This window comes from Emiliania huxleyi (genome assembly GCF_000372725.1).
Source record: "Emiliania huxleyi CCMP1516 unplaced genomic scaffold EMIHUscaffold_302, whole genome shotgun sequence".
NCBI lineage: Eukaryota > Haptophyta > Isochrysidales > Noelaerhabdaceae > Emiliania > Emiliania huxleyi.
The window spans coordinates 101,525-125,934 of record NW_005199753.1 but is presented as its reverse complement, the minus strand read 5'-3'; the positions used below and the strand labels follow the sequence as shown (position 1 = coordinate 125,934).

The 24,410-nt window shown below is 64.3% G+C and overlaps 9 protein-coding genes across 9 annotated transcripts in view; 3 read left to right on the top strand and 6 right to left on the bottom strand.

Moving 5' to 3' along the window:
- Nucleotides 1-12: 12 nt before the first annotated feature.
- Nucleotides 13-1,520, bottom strand: EMIHUDRAFT_116654 (hypothetical protein; the record flags this gene model as incomplete). Its single annotated transcript, XM_005774982.1, has 5 exons — nt 13-70; nt 148-260; nt 466-474; nt 965-1,008; nt 1,328-1,520. Coding segments are annotated over 5 exons (417 nt in total), but the record flags the coding sequence as incomplete, so codon positions are not given.
- Nucleotides 1,521-3,771: 2,251 nt separating this feature from the next.
- On the top strand, nt 3,772-4,990 carry EMIHUDRAFT_240136 (hypothetical protein; the record flags this gene model as incomplete). The annotated part of the gene is made up of 3 exons (XM_005774981.1): nt 3,772-4,464; nt 4,603-4,713; nt 4,928-4,990. The coding sequence occupies 3 exons, from the start codon at nt 3,772-3,774 to the stop codon at nt 4,988-4,990; spliced, it is 867 nt and encodes a 288-aa protein (XP_005775038.1).
- Nucleotides 4,991-5,236: 246 nt separating this feature from the next.
- On the bottom strand, nt 5,237-5,989 carry EMIHUDRAFT_240135 (hypothetical protein; the record flags this gene model as incomplete). The annotated part of the gene is made up of 1 exon (XM_005774980.1): nt 5,237-5,989. The coding sequence occupies one exon, from the start codon at nt 5,987-5,989 to the stop codon at nt 5,237-5,239; it is 753 nt and encodes a 250-aa protein (XP_005775037.1).
- A 1,518-nt stretch (nt 5,990-7,507) lies between these two features.
- Nucleotides 7,508-8,572, bottom strand: EMIHUDRAFT_116652 (hypothetical protein; the record flags this gene model as incomplete). Its single annotated transcript, XM_005774979.1, has 5 exons — nt 7,508-7,637; nt 7,699-7,807; nt 7,872-7,935; nt 8,230-8,373; nt 8,480-8,572. The coding sequence occupies 5 exons, from the start codon at nt 8,570-8,572 to the stop codon at nt 7,508-7,510; spliced, it is 540 nt and encodes a 179-aa protein (XP_005775036.1).
- A 3,718-nt stretch (nt 8,573-12,290) lies between these two features.
- On the top strand, nt 12,291-13,491 carry EMIHUDRAFT_240132 (Hypothetical protein; the record flags this gene model as incomplete). The annotated part of the gene is made up of 4 exons (XM_005774978.1): nt 12,291-12,377; nt 12,481-12,508; nt 13,143-13,172; nt 13,241-13,491. The coding sequence occupies 4 exons, from the start codon at nt 12,291-12,293 to the stop codon at nt 13,489-13,491; spliced, it is 396 nt and encodes a 131-aa protein (XP_005775035.1).
- A 2,169-nt stretch (nt 13,492-15,660) lies between these two features.
- Nucleotides 15,661-18,420, bottom strand: GR2 (glutathione reductase; the record flags this gene model as incomplete). Its single annotated transcript, XM_005774977.1, has 8 exons — nt 15,661-16,013; nt 16,104-16,190; nt 16,244-16,414; nt 16,648-16,771; nt 17,319-17,515; nt 17,595-17,695; nt 17,764-18,007; nt 18,190-18,420. 8 exons carry the CDS (start codon nt 18,418-18,420, stop codon nt 15,939-15,941), a joined length of 1,230 nt encoding a protein of 409 aa, XP_005775034.1. The 3' UTR covers nt 15,661-15,938.
- A 384-nt stretch (nt 18,421-18,804) lies between these two features.
- On the bottom strand, nt 18,805-19,403 carry EMIHUDRAFT_458121 (hypothetical protein; the record flags this gene model as incomplete). The annotated part of the gene is made up of 1 exon (XM_005774976.1): nt 18,805-19,403. The coding sequence occupies one exon, from the start codon at nt 19,401-19,403 to the stop codon at nt 18,990-18,992; it is 414 nt and encodes a 137-aa protein (XP_005775033.1). The 3' UTR covers nt 18,805-18,989.
- Nucleotides 19,404-21,536: 2,133 nt separating this feature from the next.
- Nucleotides 21,537-23,339, top strand: EMIHUDRAFT_458120 (hypothetical protein). The gene is made up of 4 exons (XM_005774975.1): nt 21,537-21,719; nt 21,807-22,337; nt 22,711-22,833; nt 22,971-23,339. The coding sequence occupies exons 1-4, from the start codon at nt 21,579-21,581 to the stop codon at nt 22,977-22,979; spliced, it is 804 nt and encodes a 267-aa protein (XP_005775032.1). The 5' UTR covers nt 21,537-21,578; the 3' UTR covers nt 22,980-23,339.
- Nucleotides 23,340-23,363: 24 nt separating this feature from the next.
- The window catches only part of EMIHUDRAFT_469607 (hypothetical protein), a gene marked incomplete at its 5' end in the record, with an annotated part of 4,526 nt that continues 3,479 nt past the window's right edge, over nt 23,364-24,410 (bottom strand). The window contains 3 exons of the mRNA XM_005774974.1: nt 23,364-23,760; nt 24,025-24,123; nt 24,195-24,397. Coding sequence (XP_005775031.1) covers nt 23,704-23,760; nt 24,025-24,123; nt 24,195-24,397 — 359 coding nt within the window. The remainder of the gene's footprint in view (nt 23,761-24,024; nt 24,124-24,194; nt 24,398-24,410) is intronic.

The following is a 24,410-nucleotide window of genomic DNA, read 5'->3' as shown; positions in this document are numbered from 1 at the left end:
GTTCCAGTGCACCAGCTGCTTTTGGCCGCCCTTGAGGCAGCCGTGGTGCAAGTAATCGTGGGAGGTCCACCTGCAAGGGGCAGCTCACAGACTTGTCCGAGAAGGGCCCGGGAGGCCGCGGTGCAGGTGGTGCGCGCGAGGCCCCACCCCGACATGTAGTACGAGAAAGCGATCAGGAAGGATCCGAGCGCCGGCATGCCGCTCCGCAGCAGGTAGAAGCCGAGGAAACCGGGCAGCAGCGTGAGGCCGAGCTTGAAGGCCTGATCGCGAGATGCGGGGAGATGTGGGGAGATGCGGGGAGATACGGAGAGGTAAAGGAGATGTGGGGAGATACGGGGAGATACGGGGAGGTGCGGGGAGATCTAGCTTGAAAGCCTCGTCAGGGTAGTGCGGGTCGAAGCATCCGATGTCGTGCAGCGTCTGCGTCAGCTTGGCGAAGTCGGTCCCAACGACCGACGTCGCGACCTCGCTCTCCTGCGGCCAGAGAGAGGCATGGGGAGATGTGGGGAGATGTGGGGAGATGCGGGGAGATCGCTCTCGTAGAGGGATGGAGGCTGGGTAGCTGATGGAGGCTGGGTAGCGGCGCGTGCCACGGAGGAGGAGGAATGGAGGGGGTGAGGAGGAGAGAGGCGGGGGAGAGGACTAGAGGAGGCGGGGGGTGAGGAGGAGAGAGGCGGCAGTGAGGCAGGAGAGAGGCGGCAGTGAGGAGGAGTCAGGCGGCGGCGAGAGGAGAGGCAGCACAGAGAGCCGCCAAAGACGAGGGGAGGGGGCGGCGGTGAGGCGGTCTGCGGCGGTCTGCGCATGCTGCAGCGTCGGTGTGGGGACGTCTGCTCGCGACTTCTCGAAGGGACGGTGGCCGCGCGGTGGGGTGGGTGGGTGGGTGGGTGGGTGGGGGGGGCATGCGAGCGGCGCGGCCGGAAGGCCAGGCCATCGAGGGCCCGTGCGGCCGGAAAGGCCAGGCCACCGCGTCACCCGTGCTGGCCGCTGTCTCGCCGGCATCGAGGCTCCCTCCCCGTGGGTGTGTGTGGGAGGTGTGGGGAGAGGCTCCGCAGCTAGAGGTCTGGTACTGGGGAGATGTCGGTGAGCTGCGGGGAGAGACGGGGAGAGGCATCCCGCATCTAGGCTCCCTCTTCCCTCGGGGCCTCCGGCGCGCTCTTCGACATCGCACGCATCATCTTGTGGGCTGCGGGGCGGCGGGAAGAGGGTGCGCGGGAGGCTCAGGTGCGAGAGGGAGGCGACTGGGAGGCGGGCGTGCGGCGGCGGAGAGGCGTTGGGAGGCGGCTGCGCAAAGGCGGCTGCACGGCCGGCGCTCTGGCGGCGGGCGCACCGGCGGGCGAGTGGTACATCTCGAACTGCTCGGTGGCGTCGCGGTTGTTGAAGATGCGCAGCGCCTTGGCGCCTCCCGGGTGCAGCTTCGCGAACTTCGAGACGTCGACAGCCTTGCCATACAGGTAGACTGTCAGCTGCTCGGCCTTGCCGCCTTTGAGCTCCCGCGGGTTCGCGTTGCCGCCCTTGCCCATGGTGCGAGTCGCGTGGTAGGGACCTGGTCGGCGGGGAGGAGCGCGGGCTAGGGCGAAAAGGCGGCGGCGGCGGCTAGGAGGGCGTAGGCGGCCGCGATTCCTGCACACACAAACAGCGACGCTGCGAATGTTCTGTTCGCCGTGATCGGGGAAGAAGAATTTGCAATCTCAATAGAGTATTGCGAATCTTCAGGTTCGCCGTGGCAATTTTTGTTGGACACTACCCGCAAGACGCGAGTCGCGAGCACCATGTACGACCACGAGCGTTCTAGAGATACACCCATGCCTTTCGCCCTTCTAATCACTTCCCCGGCGCCCACGCCTCGATCGACCTTCTTGGGCAGCAGCTGGTCCGACAGGTCTTCTCCGTGGCCCAGGCTGCAGGCAGCCGTGGGCTTCCGCGCTCCCCCAGGTAAAGACGGCGCCATCGGCGGTGAGGGCGAGACTGTGGAAGCCTCCTGCCGACACAGCGACGACGCGCTGGCCTGCGAAGGTTCCAGGTTCGCCGTGAAGAAAAAGAATACAAACTTTCGCTGCGTTCGCCGCCTGCCGCACCGCCACCTTCAACCGGTTCGCCCCTTTCGCCCGCCTTGGCATCATTCTCAGCGTCTCCCACGCGGCCAGCTCCGCCCCAGCGGCACGGCGCGCGCACTCGAGCGCGCGCAGCCGCCGCCGTCGGTGAGTGGTGCCTGTAAAATTCTTTATTTGCGTATTTGAACACCCCCCCCACACACCCACACACCCACACACACACACACACACACCACGCCAACCAGACGCACGTAGTTCCCTCTCCTCGCGTGGCTAGGCACGCTGGCCGCAGCGGCTGGCGGCGTCGGTTAGGCGGCGCAGAGGTAGCCGGGGGGGTAGTTCCCCGTCTCGGCGCCAATCTCCTTCATAAAGGGCCCCAAGACGTTGAGGATCTCCTTGACCACGGGCAGCAGCTCCGTGATCGCGCTCATCGCCGCCTCCTCCTCATCCGCCAGCAGGCTGACAAACTTCTCCTTTGAAGGCGCCGCGTTGGAGGCGGCTGCAAAGATGCCCCTTGGGTCCTCGCTCCCTTGCCCAGTAATCGAGTTTGGATCAACGATCCTGTAGGTGTTCCGGATCATGACCGCGAAGTGGTATTCGGAGCCTGGAGCTATCGAGACCACATTGCTTGGCGTATTGCATGCATCACTGGTGAAAACACACGGCACGATTCTGAGCTCGCCGCCACCCGAGCATGAAAATACTTCTCCTATTCGCTCTTGATGGCCAAGGCTGACGGTGTGGACCAACTCAGGGCGGACGAGCAGCTCTGGGCCGATACCTGTGCCCCCTAACTTGGAGAGCCACGACATGAGAGGCGCCTGGACCGGAAAAGCGTCGCGGAATTTGGGTTCTTGGCCGTAAAACATTACGCACGAGTGCTCCAAGTACGCCCAATCAACGCGCACCCCTCCAGGGCTAGGGCTCGGCCGGCTCTCTAGCCCGTAACCTTGAGCACTTGAGCACTGGATAGGGTCGATTCCACATGGTACGGGACCCCTCGATCGTCTCGCCCTCCCTCCCTGGTGTGTTCATTGGGCCGCCGTGAACATCTTCAGCCTTGTGAGCCCAGAAAAAGGGTTGAATTTCCAGGGTAGAGGGTAGTCTCAGCCTACCTAGCTAGCGCAGCGCGAACTCGCCGTCTGAGCCTAGCGCAGCGCGAACTCGCTCTGAGCCTGGCGAGCGCAGCGCGAACCCTCGCACACAAAAGCTTTTGCGCAGCAACCCGCGGCCGCTCGGCAAATACGCTAGCAAAACTCTCGATTGTGCCGTATTTGTTTGTATTTGCAAATACGGAGGCGCAAATACGCTTAGCAACCCTTCTGCTTCGCGCCGGATTGTTTCTTTTTTTGGCCCGACCCGGCCGCTTCCTCGCCCTCAGCATGTGGGCAAACGGCCATCCCATTGAGCGACGCATCGCCCGCTACACGGGCGGCTTGTTTGTTGCCGTAGCCATGAACGATTCGGAAACCGTCAAGGAAATATGCCACATCACCAAGCTTCGCATGCGGATGACGCCAATCCGCGCGCGAGCGGCGCGCCACGCAATCGAAAATGTCGACGCCGTCGGGCCTGGTGGCATGACGCCGCTGCTGCTCGCGTCAAGCCATGGCTTCGTCGAGATCATGTGGTGGCTCTTGGATGCGGGCGCCGATCCAGACCTCGAGGACGACGATGGCTTGACGGCCCTCGCGGTCGTCGATAGCACTGAGGCCGCCGAATGCCTGCTTCAGCACGGTGCCGACCCACTTGCCAATTTAGCGGCTGGCAGGCGCTGCGACTGGCGTGCCGCGACGGTCGCCTGCAGATGGTGCAGAGGCTTCTCGATCGCGGCGTCGTGCCGAATGACGACGACATCGACCCGCAGGGCCCCACGCCGATGATGCTCGCATGCGCCGGCGGGCACCTCGCGTGCGTCCAGCACCTCTCCGTCCACGGCGCGAGTCGTAGCTGCACGGCCGCGTGGGCTGACGACGACCTGGCACCCAACGGTCTTCAGGTGCCGGACGGCGAGAGCGTGCGCACCGTCGCAGCAGGAGGCAACCACGACGATCTGGTCGACTTTCTCGACCGCTCGGCCGAATGGTGCACCGCGCTGCACCACCTGACGGTGGTACCCGCGGGGCGCGTGCGGCTGCTGCTGCGGTGTGGCGCCGACGTGCACGCGCGCGCCTCCGCTGCCGGCCCGTCGCCGCTGGACCTCGCACGCGCGCTCGGCGCCTCCGGCCGTGCGGAGGCCGGCACGGGTGCGGCGCTCGTCCTCGCCGCCGCAGAGGCGTGGTCGCCACGCAGCCACTCCCTCTTCCCGACGGCGGCGCGCCGCCGCGCCTCCACGCTGCTGCAGCTTGGATACATGATGAGCGCGGCCTTCCGTGGCGCCGAGGCCGCGTGGACGGAGGTCTGGCGCACCGTGGTGCTTCCGCACGCGCTTGACCGCGGCGCCAGCGACGCGCCGAGCGCCGCCGCGGCGGCCGCCAGCGCGGTGGCATGCGCGGCGCGCGACGCGCCGCGCGCCGCAGCCGCCGCGGAGCGTGCGCGCACAAGATCGGAGGCGGCGCTGCGCGCGCGCATCAAAGAGGCCTTTGCCGCGCTCACGAACCAAGGCCTGCCGCCGCAAGAGGCTGCTGTGCAAGCCCTTGAGATGGCGCGCCGAGAGCCCCGGGTGTGAAGTGTGCTGCACGACGACGGCGCCAACGACCGGACGGACGGGGAGACACGAGAAAGCGTGACGATCAGCACCCGGGCACCCCACAGGTGAGCGCTTGTGAGAGCGACGGGAGATCGATCGTCGCGTCGATGTTAGCGCGAGGTCACCAATCGATTCTCCGGTTTCCGGAATTCAAGAACCAGTTGGAATTTCGGCGTTTTCGTGCAAGAAGATTCCGTTTGCCGCGCGGACTTCTCTTTGGAAGTCTCGCTTCCAGGCGGCTCCCGCGTGAGGTGTGACTGTGATCTGTCATCTACATATATCCCTACGTACGAGTAGCTCCTGACGACTGAACCGACGGTCTGTCTTGTAAAACCGAGACCAGAGTTATGCCGCTGGCAGTCTCGATGTACGGTGACCGCGGTGGAAGCAGAGAAGGCGGGAGGAGCACAGACCTCAGACGGATCGGGCTCACCGTGTACGCCGGCATGAGCAACGGGTTGGCCGATGACAACAAAGAAGAGCGGAGGAGCGCGGCTCACGGCTTCACGCAGCATCCGACAGAGAACCAATAGCAGCTTCCGCCAGCGACAGGGTTCGACAGCTGGAGTGTGCCGTCGCCGTCATCCTTCTTCAGCACCTTTGAAAGCACGCCGCAAAACTCTTCCATCTGCGCGTTCCATCCGCACGGGTGCGACTGCATGGCCGTCCGCGCGATGTCAAGCGAGAGGACGCGGACCCTCTGGCCGATGCGAACGTCCCGCACAGAGCGCAGCGGCTCTGCTCCAGGCGGCGCCACGTCGGCACTAGGCCAATGCGCACGCAGTGTCTCTGCTGCGTCCTCGACGCCGGCCGCCTCGGCCTCGGCTATGAGTGACCGGGCCTCCGCGAGGAAGAGCTTGCCGAGGTGCAGGCCTGCGCCCGCATCGCCCGCTGCCTTGGCGTCCAGAAGCATTGCCTTTGCGTCCTCAGTCCGGCCGTCGCGGATGAGCACGGCCGCCTTGCGCGTCTGCCACTCACGCACCTCCTCCACGGGCAGGTGGCCGCTGTCGATGAGGCGCTCGGTGGCCGAGCGCACGGTCGGCGACGGCGTGAGAATCTTGCTGTCGAGTCGCTTCCCAGTCTTGGGCGACGTGTCGCGTGTGCGCAGCCATTCGGCGATGGCCGCCCGCTCGTAGAGGTGGCCATCAGCCGTGATTACGGGGTCGGCGATGAGCGTCGCAGTGATCGAGCAGCGAAAATCTGCGGCGATGTCGCCGAGCACCTTGGTGGCTTCGTGCTTCCGTTTCATAGAATCGTAGGTGGGCGATGGTTGCGCCGGCAAGGGAGTCCCAGGCCGCAGCGGGACGCGGCAACGAAGGTATGTATCTCTTTAGGATTCATAAGTGTAGACCCCAGTTCCAGCGGACGCAGCGAGCGTCGGGACTCCGGCCTAGCAGACGAAGTCTTCCTCGTGGTCTCCACGGCCCGAATCGCGAGCTCGATCGATACCGCGCGCTCGGCCTCCGCTGGCGGCTGCCGCAAGAGCGGCTGGCTCTCACGACAGCGTCTCGCCGGTCGCCGGATAGGAGAGTACAGAACATCTGGAGTGTAACTGTGTACGTGAGGTCGGTATTGATAACAAGCACGGTCGATCCGTCAAAGCGATACACTCGTTCCTATCTCGCTGGAGGGCTGGCACGGAGCTCTGTGCCGGCACAGAGCTCCGTGCGGGAGCGAGAATGGCGGCAGCTAATCGGGTCCGAAGTCAGAGCTGACTTCGGACCCGATTTGGGGTCTACACACCTCGCTCCTCTTCTGCATATGGGTTGTGGGATACATTTTCTTCTGGTACAAGCGCTTCGTCCTTGACGTGATTCCGCCCACGCCGCCGTCATTGCCCCCAGCGATTTCGCTTTCGCCATAGTACGATAGTACGTAGTACGAAGTAGGGTTAGGCCGATAGTACGAAGTAGGGCTACAACCGTACAACCGACCCCGCGTGAACTAGGACTACTACACTACTAATCCGTAGACACTGCCCCGCGAGTAGGGCTACTACAGGAGCGACACACCACTCTCGTCGTTCTCCTGCCGCTTCATCTGAATCTCCTCTGACTCATCGGGGCTCTCCTGTCTCCTCGGCCCCATTCTGCGACGCCGCCGCCGCCGCCTGCCGAAGTGCCGATCCCTGGTTCGTGTGCCCCCCCCGCCCGCCCTCCTGCTCCTCGACTGGTTAAATAAATAAATAAAAACGGACACCTCTACTGTGAGATGGGTAAAAAGGAACAGGTCCCCGCCCTTGCGATCTTTGTGCAGGGTTCTTTGTCGACTGGTTCCACTTCCTACATGCTATTGATTTTTGAGGCGTGAACCTGGCCCGGCTGCTTGCCGTGGCGATGCATGGCGCCAAGAGCCGTTCCTCTTTCTCCCCTCCCCCGCAAGGCGCGCGATAAACACACATTTGGACGCAACGGGTCAGAGTCCAGTAAGCAAGGCGCGCCAAGGGTGGAGGCTAACGGGGCGGAGAGATCGACAGAGGAATAGACTATTCCGACAGAGAGCCAAAGACAAGTCCGCCGACAGTTCTTTTTTTCCTGAAGAGCATAGTAGAGGAGAAGACCTTAGTTATAAGGAAAGAGACCCAACACCATCGCGGCTACATCACCACGAGTCGACCACCAAGTCGGACACAAGGCGATGACACGAACGAGCACTGGTCAGGCAACAGTCGAAATGTGGGGTTCGGGTTTACACTCCAAGCTCCAACAAGGGGTATATTCGGAGGACCACTTCGCGCCCACTTCGCTCTTCGACCCAAGCAGCACACTCAAGCCGACACGCTGCTCGTGGTCATGCCGCCGCCCTTCCCTTTGCTCGGCGCACCACAGAGCGGCTTGAGCCCTGGCAGAATGTGGCCACCGTACTCCTCGTTGATAAGTTCAGCAAAGGCGGTGTACCTGCAGGCGGGCGCGGCTGGGTGCAAAAGCGGTGGGAGGATGTCGACGAGGCCCACGCGACGCGCGCCAAGCAGAGAGTCCCGTGATGAAGCCAAACACGCCGGCAGTGGACGCGGCGATAACACCCGCAGAGGCGAGGGCCAGCAGGTAGAAGGTGACGGCGAGCAAGCCTTCAGACACACAACGAGGCGTGTTCGCGTGCAGGGGAATCTCGGGCCAGGAGGGCCGCGCAACCAAAGACGATGACGAGGCAAGGGTTCTTATGCAACGTGCAGATCCAGAAGCCCGTGGTCACCACCTGAGGGGGGTTGACAGTGTCAGCTCGGACGATGCGCCGCGCATGTCACGGAGACCGCCCCGTCCTCTATGAGGGAACATGGCCGTAGCGCGACTCCTCTCTTGCCGCATCTCTTGGCCGTACGCCGAAGCTGGCGAAGAAAGCTGCCTTGCCATCGGGATAATTCCCCTCGAACGTGCTCTCCGTGGACTTGCCGAGGAAATACGTGAGCGCCTGCGCTGGGCGGTGCACCATATTGTGTAGGCCACTCGCGGGCTAGCGACAGAGACGTGGTCTTGTCAGGCGGTCTGGTACCTTTGCCATCCAATAAGCGCCATACGTGCCGAAAGCCGCAAACGCGAAGGAGTTCCCTTTGAACAGCTCCATGATGCCAACAATCAGCTGCGCGAGACCGCCGTAGAAGAACGCTACGCCGAAGATCTGCTCCTCGAACGATACCTGGCGAGGAACCGCATTGAGGTTCGTGACACAGACAGATTGAGGCCGGGTGCGACCGCGCCGCTGCACGCAGCGCCGAAACGGTTGAGTTTTCTACAGGCGCAACCTCGCACCAGCCCATCTCGACGTACATGAGTAGGTTTGTTGTCGTGCCAAAGGCGAGAAGGCCCAGAGGCGCGGGATTCCCGAGCGACGCCATATGTGTCACGAATCCGCCGATAAACGTTTGCACGCCGATAATCGGCCGACATTCTTCACGAATCCTTTCACGCACCATCCGGACACCCAAGTCAGTACTCGAGTACAGCCTAGCTGGCTCTCGTTGTCCCCGTGGGGCGTTCGCTTTGTTCGTCCTCGACTCTGGGGGTGATAATGTACAATGCATGTATGTATGTATGTAGGAAGTTGCAGAACAGCCAGGCTCGGACTGGACACCAACGCGGTTTGGGTGGACGCTGGACAACGCATCTCGAGTTAAAGTTACCCAGGCGAAACACGGCAATAACAAAACAATCGGACATTCGGAGTTTCGGACGGAGTCACCACGATATGATGTACGTACTTTTACCTTACTGGGAGTATCATATGAAATACAGTCCGTTTGAAGTGATCATGAAAGATTAGAAAGGCCCGGGAAATAAGAAAAACATCCCGGCACTGCCGCCCAGCCCGAGCCGGTGGCAGGTTGGCGGACAGAACACGATGATCCTCAACCTCACTCCTGGTACGCAGTCGTCTGGGTTCGCTGCCGAGAAAGCGGACCTCGGCGCACCCGCAGCCTCCGAGGCGGCCGCCCTCGAGCGGGACCGCCTCGAGCGCCGCCTCCGTGCGGCAGGTTGCTCAGCCTCTCTCCGCCTGCCTCTCTTGCCCTCTCGCAGACTTGCACTGCTCCCTGCCTCAGAGATCTCCGCCCTCGCGTCACCGGTCAGGTACTCAGCGCGAGCACTTTGACTCGTCGCTCCGGCAGCGAGTGGAGGCGGCCGCGACACCGCCGCCCTCCGCCGGAGGCGCTCGTCCCTTCTACTCGCGCGCGCACGACACGCGGACCGGCGTCGCCGCCGGCGCTGCGGCGCGTGCTGCGGCGCTCTCCCTTAGATGCGCCCAAACCCTCGCCGTCCGCTGTCCGCAAGCCGTGCACACGCCCTGCAGCTACACTGTACTGCAGTCGGTGTGCTCCTTGTGTGTGCTCCTGCGAGGCTCCGAACACGGAGAGCGCGCTGCTCCATCCACACCCTTATCGCCTGGTGTCCAGTCGCTGGCAAGACTGTGTCTTCACCTCTCTACCTAGCCAACTCCGTGACTATTCCTCGCCTCTCGACCATCCTGTCTGACTGTTCTCGACCTTCCTGCCTGACTATTCTTCACCTCTCAGCCGTCCCTACCTCACCGCAGGTGCGGGCCGAGTGGGCGGCGTCTGAGCGGCAGGCAGCCTCCGCCCCTACCGCGTCGCTGTCCAGCCCGGGGCCAGACTGCTCCTCGCCACCTCTCTCTAGGCGGCGAGGGGCCGGCGGCTCGACGAGGAGCGAACCACTGCCTGCTCCCTCCTAGACACTTCCTAGACACTTCCTAGACACTTCCTAGACACTTCCTAGACACTGCCTGCTCCCTCATGCACTCCGTACACATGCACTCCGTACACATGCACTCCGTACACATGCACTCCGTACACATGCACCGCGAGGCACTCCCACGACACTTCCTCGACACTCGCACGACACTCCCTCGACACTTCTCCGCAGCGCGATGCCGTGACGACACGGCACGCTGCCGTACTCCCCGCCCTCACCCTGAGGTGCTCCACGCCACGCAGGAGCGGGCGTGTCGGCGGGAAAAGCTCGCGGCGGCGCAGGCGACCGGCCTCGACGCGGCCGCCACCGCCGAGCGCGAGCGCCAGCAGGCCGAGACAGAGGAGGCGCGGCGGGCAGAGGCAAGCCCCCCTAGAAGGAGGAGGAGGAGGAGGAGGAGGAGGCGTTGTGCCCGGTGGGGGAGGGGGGGCTGGGGGGGGGGAGGGAGGGCGTATGCGCCGCCAAAGCACCTCACCGTCCATGGCGACGTGCCCCGTCCTGCAGGCGAGGCGGAGCGAGGCGCTGGCGTCGATCCGCGCGCGCGAGGAGGAGCGGGATCGCACGAGGGCGCGCACGCCTAGAAGAAGAGAAACAGCCCTGCCCCAACGAGCACGCGAGAGGACATTTGCAGCAGACTGCGGCCGTACATGCCCCTGTACCCGTCTCTCTCGTAGCCGCGCGGTGGTCTGAAGACTCTGCACAAGCCCGTCTCCACACCCCCAGCCTTGCCGTGCTCCACACCGCAGGCGCACAAGGCGGTGACGATGGAGCGGTACGCGGCGGGCAGGCTCGCCCAGCTGCGCAACGAGGCGAGATCGGTTTTGTCCCCCTCCCCTCCCCTCCCTTTCCCTCTCCCTCTCCCTTTCCCTCTCCCTCTCCCTTTCGGTCCCTCTCCCCCCCCCCCCCCTCTCCACCCCGCGCCGCCGCCTCTCACCCATTCACAAACGCCGCCGCGCAGGCGGCGCAGCGGCGCCGCCCGCTGCCGCCGCTCTGCGCATGCGGACTGGACGCGCTCAAACGGCCGCAGCAACCAAAGGAGAAGAGAGCACGCCCGGGGTGAGGGGGGGGGCAGAGCGCTGTGAGTAGGCGCTCGACGACCACGTCAACAAGTGCGCCGTCAACTGCATCTTTTACCAGAACCCGGCCGCGTACAACCGCGCCGTCTCCGGCCTCTTTGTGCGCGCCATCAACCTCTCGTAAGCGCGCCCTGGGGCTGTCGTGGGCGGTGGACGCGGCGAGAGGGCGTCCGAGCCTCGGGCGTGCTGGCCGCGGATCGTTGCGCGCCCTCACTTTTTCAAGGCCGGGTGAGTGTCGCACGCGCGTGCATTGAATCGCGGGCTTCCGGGGGGGGGGGCTTGGTGAGAGAGAGTGAGTAAAGATATGGAGAAGGACAAGACAAAGACCTGCTCTCCGATATATGTTCACTCTCTCTAGACGGAGGGAGAGGACCGTGGGTAGGGTGCCCACAGGACCCAAAAAAAGAAAAGAAAAAAGAAATGGGGCACTCCCGATCGCAGCACTTCGTGTTGGCCAGTCGAGATATTGAGAGTGTGACTAGGAGGGTGGGACGCTGGGGATTCTCAAAGGTATACCCTTGTAATGGCCGGATCCAGCCTTAAAAGTACGAGATCGCGCGCGCTTCGCGCACAGCACCGCCTGTTCTCCGCGGCTGTGTGACGACGTGTGCCGTGTGCCAGCAGAGTTGGGCGCGCGCGGCGCGACGGCGCCCGCGAGGGAAGGCGCGGGTGCAACGGCCGCCGGCGGCCGTACCGCCCGCCAGCCGGCGCAGCAGCGGCCAGCGCAGCGGCCGCCGGCGCAGCAGCCAGAGCAGCCGGTGCGCGCCTTGCGAGGCGAGTACTGCCGTCCGGCAGCCTTGAGGCGGCCGGGCGGCAGTACTCGTTCGAACTTTGCGAGCCGTGCGCGCGCCGAGGCGCCCGCGGCGCGCGCGCCCGCCCGGCTGCCAGTAGGAGGCGGCGCAATATGGCCTATAGTACAGCCCTTGGAGGAGGAAGAGGCTGGCTGGCAGTGCTGTATGCCGCCGAGGGGCAGTTTTGGGGTGCTGTCCCCATCCCAGGGGGCTGCAGAAGGCATCCGCAACCGGGACAACCCGCCCCCCCAGCCGAGGCCGGTCGAAGCCCACTTGGGAGCAGCCATGAGGAGTCCTCTTGGTGCTCCTGGCGGCCGTTTGAACCTCGGGCGCGCGCCGATGGGGGGGGGGGGGGTCTTGCTTGCTCCACACCGAGCGCCATCGGTCCGGACCGGTGCTCCCACCGAGGGTCGGCTTGCACAAGGTCTGAGCCGCGGGCGCTCGGCGCCAAGTGCAGTGTCACGCTCGCACGCGAAGGGGACACAATGGGAAACCCTCGTTTCCTATTGACTCGGTCCCCCAACGGAAGAGGCCTCGCTCCTATTGGAACTGGCCAACATCAGATTTGCCTCGTGCGTCGCCCTTTTTGAGCCGCAAAGCTATTTTCTTTTGGGTCCTGTGGGCACCCTACCGTGGGTTGACGGAAATCGGGGGACGCGACCCACCTCGCCACAGACGGTCCCGCGCCTCGCCGCCAAGACGGGTACACGACCGCGGCTCGTGTGCGTGTACCCGTCTTTGTCCGGAGTGAATACCACAACGCGCTCGTCGGACGTCGGTGACGGCGTCCCCCGATTTCGCCGCGCTCGGCGAACCTCGACAGCGCCTTCGATGGCATGCAGCTCTTTGCGCCTGAAGCCTGGAGAGCAGCTCCTCTGCTGCTCACACACTCTGCACAGTTGACACAGCCTACTGTGCGGCTACCACAGCTGTCACAGCGATGGGCTCGCCCTCACTGGCCCTCAGTCACTTGTGCTGCGGCGCTTGTGTGAGCGACACTGCTCGGCGACTGCCGGCACACTGTGAGACCATGGGTGTGAGGTTAAACCACGCTACCAGCGCTTGGTCACATCGGCCCCGAGGTCAGATCCTTCTACTCTGTTGATGACAAGACTTGTCTACTGGCTGGAGCCGAGCAGGAGGGCCCAGCGCACAACCCCAGGTCAACTCTCAGGGTCCACACCCCGTACGGTACCCTCTACGCCTCGTGTGGAGCCTCGTCCTCGCACCTCGGGCTCAGGGTCAGGCTGCAATTGTCTCGCTGAAACTCTCGGCTCCCACAGCGGACCCGCCACGACGCACGAGACTGAGACCATGTTCGTGCTATCGTGCAGCAGGCCTTGAGCAGTTGAGGTTCATTGAGGTTGGTGGTTGCGGCTTGCGCGATGCGCAAGACGAGGGGGGGAAGCAGAAGGTCAGACCCATCATGCGGCAGGCGCCGGCAACCGGTTCGGCGGCGTGGAAAAGCCAGGCCTAGGCCGCTTGCTCCAACGCCTCGGTGACTACACTGGCGCGGAGGTTGCCCTCCGTCGCGCGCTCGAGATCAGGGAGACTCTTGGCCCTGAGCACTTGTTGGTAGCAAAGTCGCTATACAACCTCGGGCGGCTGCTGCAGGACAGGGGCGAGCAAGGCGCCGCCAGTGACTTACTCAAACGCTCGTTCAACATCCGCTTGGCGCGCTTCTAGTGCCTGATCGCGGTGAGAGATCACGCGACCAACGCCTCACAACTCACTTGCGACATGGGTCCGAATTTGCGCCGCCGGCGCGCGTAGGTTTCTGAGTTGTGTTCTGTCAGCGTTTTTTCTTCTCGGACGTAAAAGCAGTCTAGACCTCCCAACTACCGCACCTCTATCTCGCCAAACGCCAGCGTTTTCTTCTTGCCGGGGAGAATGACAGTCACGTAGCGGTGCCTGGTGGGGGGGGGGGGGGGCTTGCTTCCCATCGTCACGGGAACTAGTCGGGATTGAGGTGTGGCGGTGGGAAGGGTGGCAGACGCGCTTGGACTTGGCAGCGTCGCACGGCGCCGTGACTGGCCCCTTCTTGATTTTTGACCAGGCGAATGGTCCGCCGCACTTCACCGCCTTTTGTCCAGCCTTCTTGCCGACCCAGATCTCGAAGCCTTTGAGATACTGCTTCGCCTTGGAAGGCTTGTTCTTGGTATCCGGGGTGACGGTCACGGAGCTGATGGGCTGCTGATTCTCCGTCGTGACCTATGGCGTCGCAACGGTGAACTGTAATGGCCACGAGAAGGGGGCACGGCGGCAGGGCAAGAAACGTTGGGCGGCCTTGGCGGAGAACCACGGGCTGGTCTGCTTCTTGCTCTTGCCAAAAGTCTTGCTTTTGCCGTCGGTCACCTTGGCCAAGAACTACAAGCACGAGCCGAGGTGAGTGACACACACATGGTATCGGACGCTGCATATGGAGCGGGGGGGCGGGTGTGCACCTGCCAGGCGAAAGCAGTAGAGCCCGCCGACATTCGCGGCTTGCTTAGCGAAAGTGGACCCGCTAGAGGCGATGGGAGGGGCGATGGGAGGGGTGGCGATGGGGGCGGCGGGGGCGGCGGTGGAGACGGCGACGGCTCTGGAGACGGCGAGGGCGAGGCCGACGGCGGCGACGGTACCTTACAGACGCATTGGTTCCAATTGGCGTCACAGGTGGTTGCAACGTTGTCCGTCCGGTTAAAATACAGAAGCCGTGCGTGTCCATTTGACAATACGCCGTGCACATTGCATTTTGGGTGTGCATTTGGTCCTGTGTAAAAGTCTTGCGTTGGCTTCCCCAAACCCAGGGCCGAGGAGCTGAGAAGCGCACCCAGCGGGCCGGATGATCGGGATCGGGTTACGGGCAAGAGAGCCCTAGCCCCGGGGGTGCGCGTTCGCAGGGGAAGGGCCTTAAAGTAAACACGGGTCTCCGAGGGTTTAGTCCGCGCTCCAGGTTTCCCCTAGCAGCGGAGCGCCCCCTCTAAAAGAAAGAAAGAAAGAAAACAGACAACCCAAGGGAGGGATGGGAGGACGGCACGCCGCCACCACACAGGGATTTTAAGGAGAGGTGTGTGGTGCGCTAGCCGTCGCCCCCTCTACTCGGAGCTAATAACTTGGAGCACGTGCAGTCGGTTAATAAACCCGGAAATTCTTTCTGACGGCCGAGCCAGTTCCGAGAGGCGGTCAGCTTCCGCTCGGGGGGGGTGAGCTACCGGAGGGGGGGTCAGCTGCCGCTGGCTCGGGACCGCTGAGCGACAAAGGGTGTAGGTACCCCCCCCCACCTCCACCTGGTCAGACCGTCGATTTAGAGGGGGGTCCCCAGGTGCGTGGGGGTGTGAAGATTCGATGACGCGCATATCAGGGCTCTCTAGCCCGTAGCCCGATGCCGTGGCGCCCTCGGTGCGGATCGTGGCGGCTGGCGTACCGTCGGTGGTTGGCTCATTCGTAGCCAAGAGCCCGACCGCGGAGATTCCAAAAGGCTTCGCCGCCGTCTGTGAGAGTATGCGATGGCCGACAGCGGAGAGCTGGCGATCGCTGGCCGATCAGCAGAAAACTTGGTTCCTGCACGAGAACGGCGCCTACATCTATCGCAACACCCGCGACGGGCAGTGGTGGATAGACGAGCCTTCCGGGGGCGGCGTCTACGTCGCGAAGAGCGACTCAGATCTGCCGCCGACTGAGGGGTGGGTGCTGCTGCCGCAGGCTGGCAAGAGACCGCTACCGCAGCTGGAAGTGAAGGCGTGACGGGGTGATGAGAGCGAAAATTGTGTTTGTGCACTGTGCCGCGTGGGAGAGAGAGGGGGGTGAGGGCGACAGCAGGGGCAGAGACTGAAAAAAGAGGGCCTCACCGCCTCCCACCACCGCCGATGTGCGATGTCAGAATTTTAGAGTCGGACCGGAAAGTAACTCACAAACTTCCCGTCTGCGGCTCTGGCTGCGGTGTGCCTCAAGCTGTTGTATTGAACCAACCACAAGATCGTTGCGTGTTTTGCCGGGCGCGTGTCACCCCCCTGGTGCCACTGCCCGGTCACATCGTCCCTGCCTCGCACAGTGACCAATGTGTGCGGGCGTTGTGCTCGCCGTGCGCGCGGCACGGCTGCAACGGGCAGAACCGCGGTGCCGCCGTCCGCGCGAGAAACGCAACCTCCCTTTCAGCGCGCCTTGGCGGGCACCGGCTCCTCCTCGTACGACGGCGTGTACGCGTCGGGCCGCAGAGAGTACTTTGCCTGCGCACGGCCGTAGGGTGAGCCAAGTGCGCACAGGACTTCCGCGGTGGAGTCTGTGACTGGATGCGCCTGCCACGGCGGGATGGTAACCAGCTCCTCGGAGGAGGTGGGGTGGATGGCGACGACAGAGTCAAAGTCCGCCTTGGTCGCGCCCATCTTCATCGCCAGCGCGAAGCCCTGCAGGATCTCGTCAACGGCGAGGCCTAAACAGGGGGAAACGGCAGCCGTACCCCGGAGGAGAGCGGGGCGGCCGCGCCTCGCAGGTGGCGAGGGAGGCCGATCATGTGCAGCCCGACCACGCGCTGCTCCGGGCCCACGCAGACGAGCTTCGCGAAGGTCTTGGGCATGTGCTGCCCGTCCACCAAAAACTCGCGCGAGTAGAGCATGTTGACCCAGGTCGACTTGTGCACCGCCACCGCGTCCGGACCGTGCCGCGCGATCGCCTCCGCCTGCTCGCGAATCTCGCCGAATCTCGCCGAATCTCGCCAAATCTCTCGTCGCGCCCGCGCCGCGCGATCGGCTCCGCCTCGGTCAGCCCGCAGACCGCGAGCTATATCTCGGCCAGATCTCGGCCAGATCTCGGCCAGATCTCGGCTAGATCTCGGCTAGATCTCGCCTCGGTGAGTCCGCAGACCGCGAGCGGCGGGTGCGAAAACACGACGGTCGGAACAAAGTCGTAGTCCATCAGCGTGTCCGCCTCCGAGGCGCCTCCAAACAGCCGGTCCGACAGCAGCCGGCCCGCCGCGATGGCGGTGGGCCTACGTGCTGAATACGCCAGCCTCGGGGCGGGAGGGCGGTCTCGTGCAGAGTCTTCAGAGCACCGCGTGAGTACGGGTGGGTACGAGACAACGAATACGGCGGAGAATGCGGCCGAGTACGTCTAAACACGTAAAACAGCGAGCGCTAGTTGGGAGTCAAGCGTCCGCGTTCCGCTTCTAGGGCGGTCGGCGTGAGGTCGATTCGGCCGATGACGTCTCCGAGCGCGTAGACGCCCTAGACGAGAACTGGGCACTCGTTCACCTCTCCGCTGTTGTGCCTCGATTGAGCACTGCAATTCAGCCTCGCTCGACGTGCGCGACGCCGCGTCGACGACGATGTGCCCACTCGGCGCCGTCTCGACGCCCGCAGCGGGCAGGTCGAGGGAGCCCGTCACCTGAAGCCGAGGTGCGGCCGAGGTGCGGCCGAAGTGAAGCCGAGGTGCAGCCGAGGTGAAGCCGAGGTGCAGCCGAGACTGCAGGCCGAGGTGCGGTCGAGGTGCGGGCCGGCACCGGCTCACGCCCCGTCGCAAACAGCACCTGCCCGTACCCGCCGTGCTCGCCCTTCCCGTCTTTGAGAACGACCGTCTTCGAGGCCGCGTCGCCGCTGATCGCCTCCGCCTCGCCGCGCACGATCGAGATGCCCGCCGCCTCCATCTCCCCCACCAGCCGCTCGACCACGTCCGACTCCATCGAGCGCAGCGGCGTCGCGCCCCGAATGAAGAGGTCGACCTTGGAGCCGAGCACCTGCGGGGAGATCACGGGGAGATGGCATCTCGACCGGATCTCGACCAGTCTCCGACCGACTCTCCGAATCTCTTTGTACCTGCAGGATCCCGGCGAGCTCGACCGCGATGTAGCCGGACCCGATCACGGCGACGCGGTCGGGGACGGAGTCGAGCTCGAAGAAGCCGTCCGAAGTGATGCCTAGACGAGATCTAGCCGAGATGTAGCCGAGATTGAGTCGAGCTCGAAGAAGCCGTCCGAAGTGATGCCGAGCTCTGCTGCGCCAGGGATGTCAGGGACGGAGGGGCGGCCGCCCACAGCGATGAGCACTGACTTGCCGGTCAGAGTGCGGTCGCCGACCGCCACCGTCTTTGGGCCGGTGAAGCGAGCGTCGCCCTCGACAAACGTCACGTCCGAGTTTGCCAAGTTGTTTGCGTAGATGCCGTTGAGGCGCGTCACGTACGCGTCGCGCTTGGCCTTGATGGCCTTCATGTCGAAGCTCGCCCCGCCCACCTGGCGGCGTCCGGCGCGCGGGCTCGGCTGCCGTCGGGCGGCCGGTGTGCCGGCGAGTGCCCGAGGTGTGCGGAGGTGTGCGGGAGGTGCCCTTCTCACCGAGATGCCGTAGCCCTCCGACTGGTGGATCATCTCGAGGACGGTCGCCGCGTTGAACATCACCTTCTTGGGGGGCAGCCCACGTTGACGCAGGTGCCGCCCAGCCGCGAGCGCTCGATCACGCACGCCCTGGCGCCGTGCGCTGCCGCCCGCCGCGCAGAAGCGATGCCGCCGGAGCCGCCGCCGATGACGAGGTAATCAAACTCCTCCGGCGCCGCCATGCGGACGCACGAGGCGGCATGCGGCGACGCGCCGGGCGCAGCGCGCAGCGCGAGGCGCGGGGCAAGAGCGGACGCAGCGATCGCCAAGAGCATGGATCGAGCTCGCAAAGAAAGAAAACTAGCCCTGGCTGATGTGCGCGATCTGCTCCTGAGCAGAACCGGGATAGGGGTTTGATCGAGGAGCCTAAGCGTGCTTTCACTCCTGTCCCTCTTCCACCCATACATAGGAGAGAGAGAGAGAGAGAGAGAGAGAGAGAGAGAGAGAGAGAGAGAGAGAGAGAGAGAGAGAGAGAGTTTGTGTTCCCATAGTTTGTGTTCCCATAGGTCCTCAGAGGACCGCGCAGCACCAGCGGGCTCCGCACGCGCGGTCCACGCGTCCACGGACCTGTGGCGGGCTGGCGGCGGCAAGCTGGCGGCTGCATTTAGCATGAGAGGAGCTGAGGAGTGTGCTGGGCAGTGACCACGGCTACAGCACTCTCATATAGCCTTTCCATTTCGTCAGCAAACTATCAAATTCGCCTGTACAGCTCCTGTGTGTATTGCGCTGTCGACTCTAAGAGACACCGGCCGAAGGCCACAACGGCCAGAGCCGCCGCACAGCGGTGATCTCCGGGTGAAGTGATGGTTCAGGAAAGAAGAACACGGACCACAGATACCAATCTCTAAAGCCAGTCAGGAAAGACGTGCTTGCCGTCCGCCCCGAGCGGCACGGCCTCCTCTCGCACGATGGCGCTCGTCGGAACGCCACCAGCGCCGAACACGTGCACGCATCCCTCCGGAATGAGGTAGTGTATCGCAAGCTCTCCCTCGGCTGGCGTGGGCGCCGCATCGCCCATCTTGCCCACTACCCACGACAACGGTGCGAGCTTCGACGACGCCAGCTCGATGAGCCTGAGGTCCTTCGCGGTGGAGAAGAACAGGCCGGCGACCACTGGCGCAGACGTGCGGTCGGAGAGGTGAATGAAACCGTCGGCCGCGTCAAGCTCACTGCGAATCGTGCCGGCAGCCTGGAACCTGGCTGACTCATCGGCCACGCACAGCTTAAAAATGCGCTCCGGCCCCGTCGTGAGCTCCATTTTGGGAGCGCGCGGGACTTGCGTGAAACTACCGGGGACGCACACCGGGCCAGAAAAAATTTTAGAAAAAATTTCCAAGAAGCAGGATATTCTCATGGCGGTCGCATGAGACACGCCTTCTCCTCACACGTCTTTCTTCCCTTCTCTTCCGTCCTTTCTTCCCTTCTCTTCACACGTCCTTCTGTCTCTGCGCCTCTCACTCATCTCGGCGCCATGGAGGCGAGGTGCAACCTCGACTCGCCACCCCGAGGGGTTTCTGCGATTCTGCCTGACGAGGGATCTCAGGACCGAGCTTCTCCATGATATTTCAAGGCGACGCAAACGGCTCGCCGCCTGTGACTGACCTCGTGGCTTCTACCCCTGCTGGCGAGGCGCGATCGGCCTCTCCCAATTCTCTTCTAGGGAGATGGGCATCACCACCCCGCAGAGGCGGTAGCTGGTGATGGCAAAACAAATACGATGCGCCCTCCCTCCCGACCCCACGGGAGCTTACTTGGCCTGGCCTGCCACTGTGGGCTGAGGGCCAAAAGCAAAACGCGCAACGCCACTCTCGCATCTCAGAGCGGTGTTATATCTCAGTAACCCCGCTCGATGGTGCTAGAGCAGCGTTCTTCAAGCTTAAACCCCACTCTACACAACACAGAGCAGCGTTTGCCTAACAAGACTCCGCTCTGCAACCTTCAGAGCGGACTCCTTGCTCAGAAAAACACCGACCAAACACGTTCGAGCGGAGTCAAGTCAGTGCAACACCGCTCAACATAGCGGGAGCGGTCAATTTCCGCGGAGAGGCTGCTTTCGCCTCCCTCAGTCGCGCTCTCCTTCGCTCCTCCTCTTCAGAGCGGGACTTTGCTACCATACCCCCACCCCTTTGATTGACGGGAGCGGCTGCACGGAACTGGCCCGCCCACAAGACCAAGCGTCCCTTCGTCGGGGGAACCCGGCCCGGACCAGCCCGCCGCTCGGACCGGCTGGCAGCGGCCACGACGGCGCCGAATCCGCCGCCGACAGGTTTGGCTAGCTACCCTCACGACACTGTGCGCGGCTGCCACGGAACCAACGGGTTCTGCCACCAACACGAGGTCAACGGAGAGCAGCTGAGCCTGCCTCCGCCCTCGTCCCCCTCCACCTCCGGTGATTCGCCCTGCCCCAGTCGTCCAGAGCAAGACCTCTGACGGGTCAGCCAGCCCCACTCTGCGGGCGCCAAGAAGAAGAAGCAAACGTCGCAAACGCGGCAAGAGAAGAAACAAGGCAGCCGCGAGGCGGCTCGAGAGCAGCTCGAGAGGCTGCCGCTGACGCGGCTGCCCGAGCGGCTGCTCACCGCTTCCGCGCGCCTTCCAGCGACGCCGTGGTGTCTGCCGCCGCGAGCGGCGCCAGCAGCGCCGCCTGGCCGCGCCGCCGTCCGCTCCTCCGCCGCCCTCCGCCTCTTCTCCTTCGGCGCATCGGCCCACCCCTGGTGCTGCTCGGCGCGCCGCTCGCCCGCCTCGCGCCTCGCCCTCTTCGTGGGCGGACGGGCGTGCGCGAACAGCTCGTCGGCGTCGCCCGCCGCCGCCCGCCTTGCTGCGGGCACGGAGACGTTGTGCACCGCCTCCGCCGTCCACGCCTCCCGCAACGCCGCGCCCCGGCCCTCGCCCAGCGCTGGAATGGTCCGCCGCCGTTCGCCGCCGCCACGGCCCAGGCCGCCGCAGTCAGCGCCGCGCCCTGACCGACGAACGCGCACAGCGGATCCGGCATCTGGCCCACCGCCTCCCTCGCCCCGCGGTGGCCAGACCCTCTTCCACCCCTTGCAATCGCGCGTGTTACGCCTCTGATCGCATCATCGATTGTCATTACAACTGTATCTTACGTCCGTCCCGCCGCGCGGCGCCTCCCTATATACATACACTGATAGGAAGGCGAAACACAATCCGACCAACGACTGGGACACCAGCGCGGTATGCGTGAGGTACCCCCCCTAAAACCCTGTCAGCTGAGTCCTCCTACCTACCTACGGGAATGTCCGTAAGAGCCACATACACTGAAAAGAATTTTACAACAAAGCTCCCTCGCACGACACTGGTCGGGACTGGCACTAACACCGCAGGAAAAGAATTCCCGTGGGGCAATTCTGATCGGCTCACGCTGCCAAGGCTGAGGCAAATTGCTTGAGCCCGCGCTCGTAGGGCCACGCCCTGGCAGATGTCGGCAGTCGACAGTCAAGTCGAAGCGATCCAAGCTGTCATCGGCTGCACGGAGGCCGAGGCCGAGCGTCTTCTCGAGAGCGGCGGCGGCTCAGCTTATCGAGCTCTTGATCTGTACTACGAGGGCGAAACCATCCCGGTGCAGCCTCGCTCCTTCCTTTGCACGCTCTCACGCGCGACCGAGCAGCAGCGCCCGCGTATCCAGGTACCGGGGCTGCCGCCGCAGAGCCCATCTCGCCGTCGCTACTCGCAACTCGAGCTGCGGGACCTGCTCGGCCTCGACGAACTGTCCAGGTCGATTAGCGAAAGCGACTGGGACGCAACGAAAAAGGTGCTGGATTTGGTGCAAAAGCCGGAGGAATTGAAGAATTTTCTGCAGAGCGACGAGTGGGAGGCGGCGCTCGGCCGCCAGCCCACGCTCCTCTCGTACTTCTGTCCCGCATCCCACATGGGCTTGGATACGACCGACCTCTGGCCTCTCCTCGAGTGTGCCATGAACAACTACACCGCGAGTGCGGAAATTCTGCTCACTCACGGCTCGCCGGTGGACTTTCCCAAGGTGATGGGCGGCGACGAAGGAGCTCCCCAACTCTTCCCGGACGGGTACACCACCCCCCTCATGCACGCCGCCGGATCCGGGCATCACGAGATCCTTGAGCTCCTCCTCCACCACGGCGCCGACCCCAACCTCGCCGACGAGGAGGGCGACAAGGCGTACGAGTGGGCGCTGGCTTCCGACGACGAGGAGTGGCCCCCCGTGGACCCCGATGACCGCGCGCGCTGCCAAGACATCCTAAAGCGCGCCGAAGCAGCCGGGATCAGACGGACCTGTACTTGCCCCTGGCACGAGCGGACGGGCGGGAGGCGCACCTCGCCGGCCTTCAGCCCGAGATACCGGGGGCCACGGCGGGCAGCCGACACCGGCGCCCATGCATGCCCCATGCCGGCGGGGGATGCAAAACCACACACACACACACACACACACACACACACACACACACACACACACACACACACACACACACACACACACACACACACACACACACACACACACACACTCCCGCACACGCACACGCACACGCACACGCACACACACGCACACACACGCGCGCAGGCTGATGGACAAGCTGATGGACTACGCGGACCGGCCCCCGAAAGACATCTCCTGGGGCGAGCCCGCGGTGAGCGAGCCCGACCCGCTGCCTCCGCGCGACGCGTCGAGCTGCACACTCTCCGACCCAGCGGGCGCCGTGCAGGCGCCGCCAGCAGCCGCGCCGCCAGCGCTACCCGCGCCGCCAGCGCTACCCGCGCCGCCAGCGCTACCCGCGCCGCCGCCCTACTCCAAGGCGGAGGGGAAGCGAAAGGCCAGGGTGTAGGCGAGAACCAGGCGGCGTGATCCCCGCGTGGCGTGCAGGCGTTGGGCCGATTGTCTCGGGGTGGAGCCGCGCGCTCGCTCTGTGCCTTGTGGCAGTGTGCCTGCGCCTTGTGCGGGTCGGACCCACGGGCATGATGGCATGTGCAGTCGGGAGCGGAGCGAGGGAAGCGGAAGGGGGAGGCAGGGTCGGAAGGCCGCTGGAGGTTGGTCGCGCGCTCTGACTCGCACGTTCGCAGCACGTTCGCTGTGTGTTGAGTGTGTGCAATTCCTGTCTCACTGTTTGTTGCCCTTTCTGTGTGCACACACTGTGGGGGGCAAACCCGCGGGTTGGTGCATGGTGGTTTTTGATGCTGGAGTGTTAATCGTGAGGCGTGTCAGAGGAAACGCATTTTCCCTCGTGTCCTTCTTTCTCGACCAGAGCTAAAACTTGCAAAAGAGACGCCCGGACAGTGGCACCGGGGCAAAACCTCGCGCCCGTGTGGCGGGCGAAGCGGCTGGGGCATATACAGAGCGCGCAGGGGCTTACGGGTGTGTGTGTGTGTGGGGGGGGGGGGATTGTAGAGGTGTGGCGATGCCTGCGCGACGATACGACCGCGAGGATGCAGCCCCCTCCCCTCGAGCGGAAGAATGTGGAAGAGAATGTGGAAGAGACTGTGGACGAGGGGGTCCCCGCGCCGGGCAAGCTCCAAACAGAGCCCGCACGGCGTTTTGCAGCGTCCACGGACCGGAGTGCGGCAGCCATTTGTCAGACCTGGTGGTCCGCTTGCGACGCCAAGTCGGGCGAGGAGCTCGACGGAGAGGTCTGCGGGAAGGTTCCGAGAAGGTTCGGCTCGGGAAGGGCGCGGGTGCGTGCGGGGTCGAAGTCGAGGGCCGAGGCCCAGACGCACGCAAGCGCCCCCCCCCCCTTTTGGGACGTGTGTAGGAAGCGTCTCGGAAGTGTCTCGGAAGTGTCTCGGGAGTGTCTCGGGAGTGTCTCGGAAGTGTCTCGGGAGTGTCTCGGGAGTGTCTCGGGAGTGTCTCGGGAGTGTCTCGGGAGTGTCTAGGCCTCATCGGGGCGGGGCTGCTCCTGCTCCGAGGGCGCCGCCACGGGAAGGCCCGCCTCGGCGCCGGCGGCGCCGCCTCTCACGTTGTGGCTGCTGCTCAGCTCGAGCTCCTGAGCCGGAGGCTACAGGACATGTCTCGGACGTGTCATGGACGTGTCGTGGTCATGTCTTCGGCTCGAGCTGCTCCACCGACCGGCGGCTGCAGCGGCTGCTCCTCTGCGCGGAACGGCGCCGGCGCACCGCCGCCGCCACCGCGCGCACCGCCGCCGCACGAGTGGGCGACGAAATGCTGGTCGAGTAGGCCCATCATGTCTGACGTCAGCTGCTCCGACTGCAGCTCGCTCGAGACGGCGCCAGCTGGCACGCCCGGAAACGACGCGCCGAGGGCGAACCCGCCTGCTGCGGCGCC

Excerpts from the sequence above, each read along its gene's own strand:
- EMIHUDRAFT_458120 (XM_005774975.1), top strand. The coding sequence starts at position 21,579 with ATGTCGGCAGTCGACAGTCAAGTCGAAGCGATCCAAGCTGTCATCGGC. Across the intron at positions 21,720-21,806 it reads ACGAGGGCGAAACCATCCCG|AGCCCATCTCGCCGTCGCTA; the intron begins GTGCAGCCTCGC and ends CTGCCGCCGCAG. Across the intron at positions 22,338-22,710 it reads ACGACGAGGAGTGGCCCCCC|CTGATGGACTACGCGGACCG; the intron begins GTGGACCCCGAT and ends CTGATGGACAAG.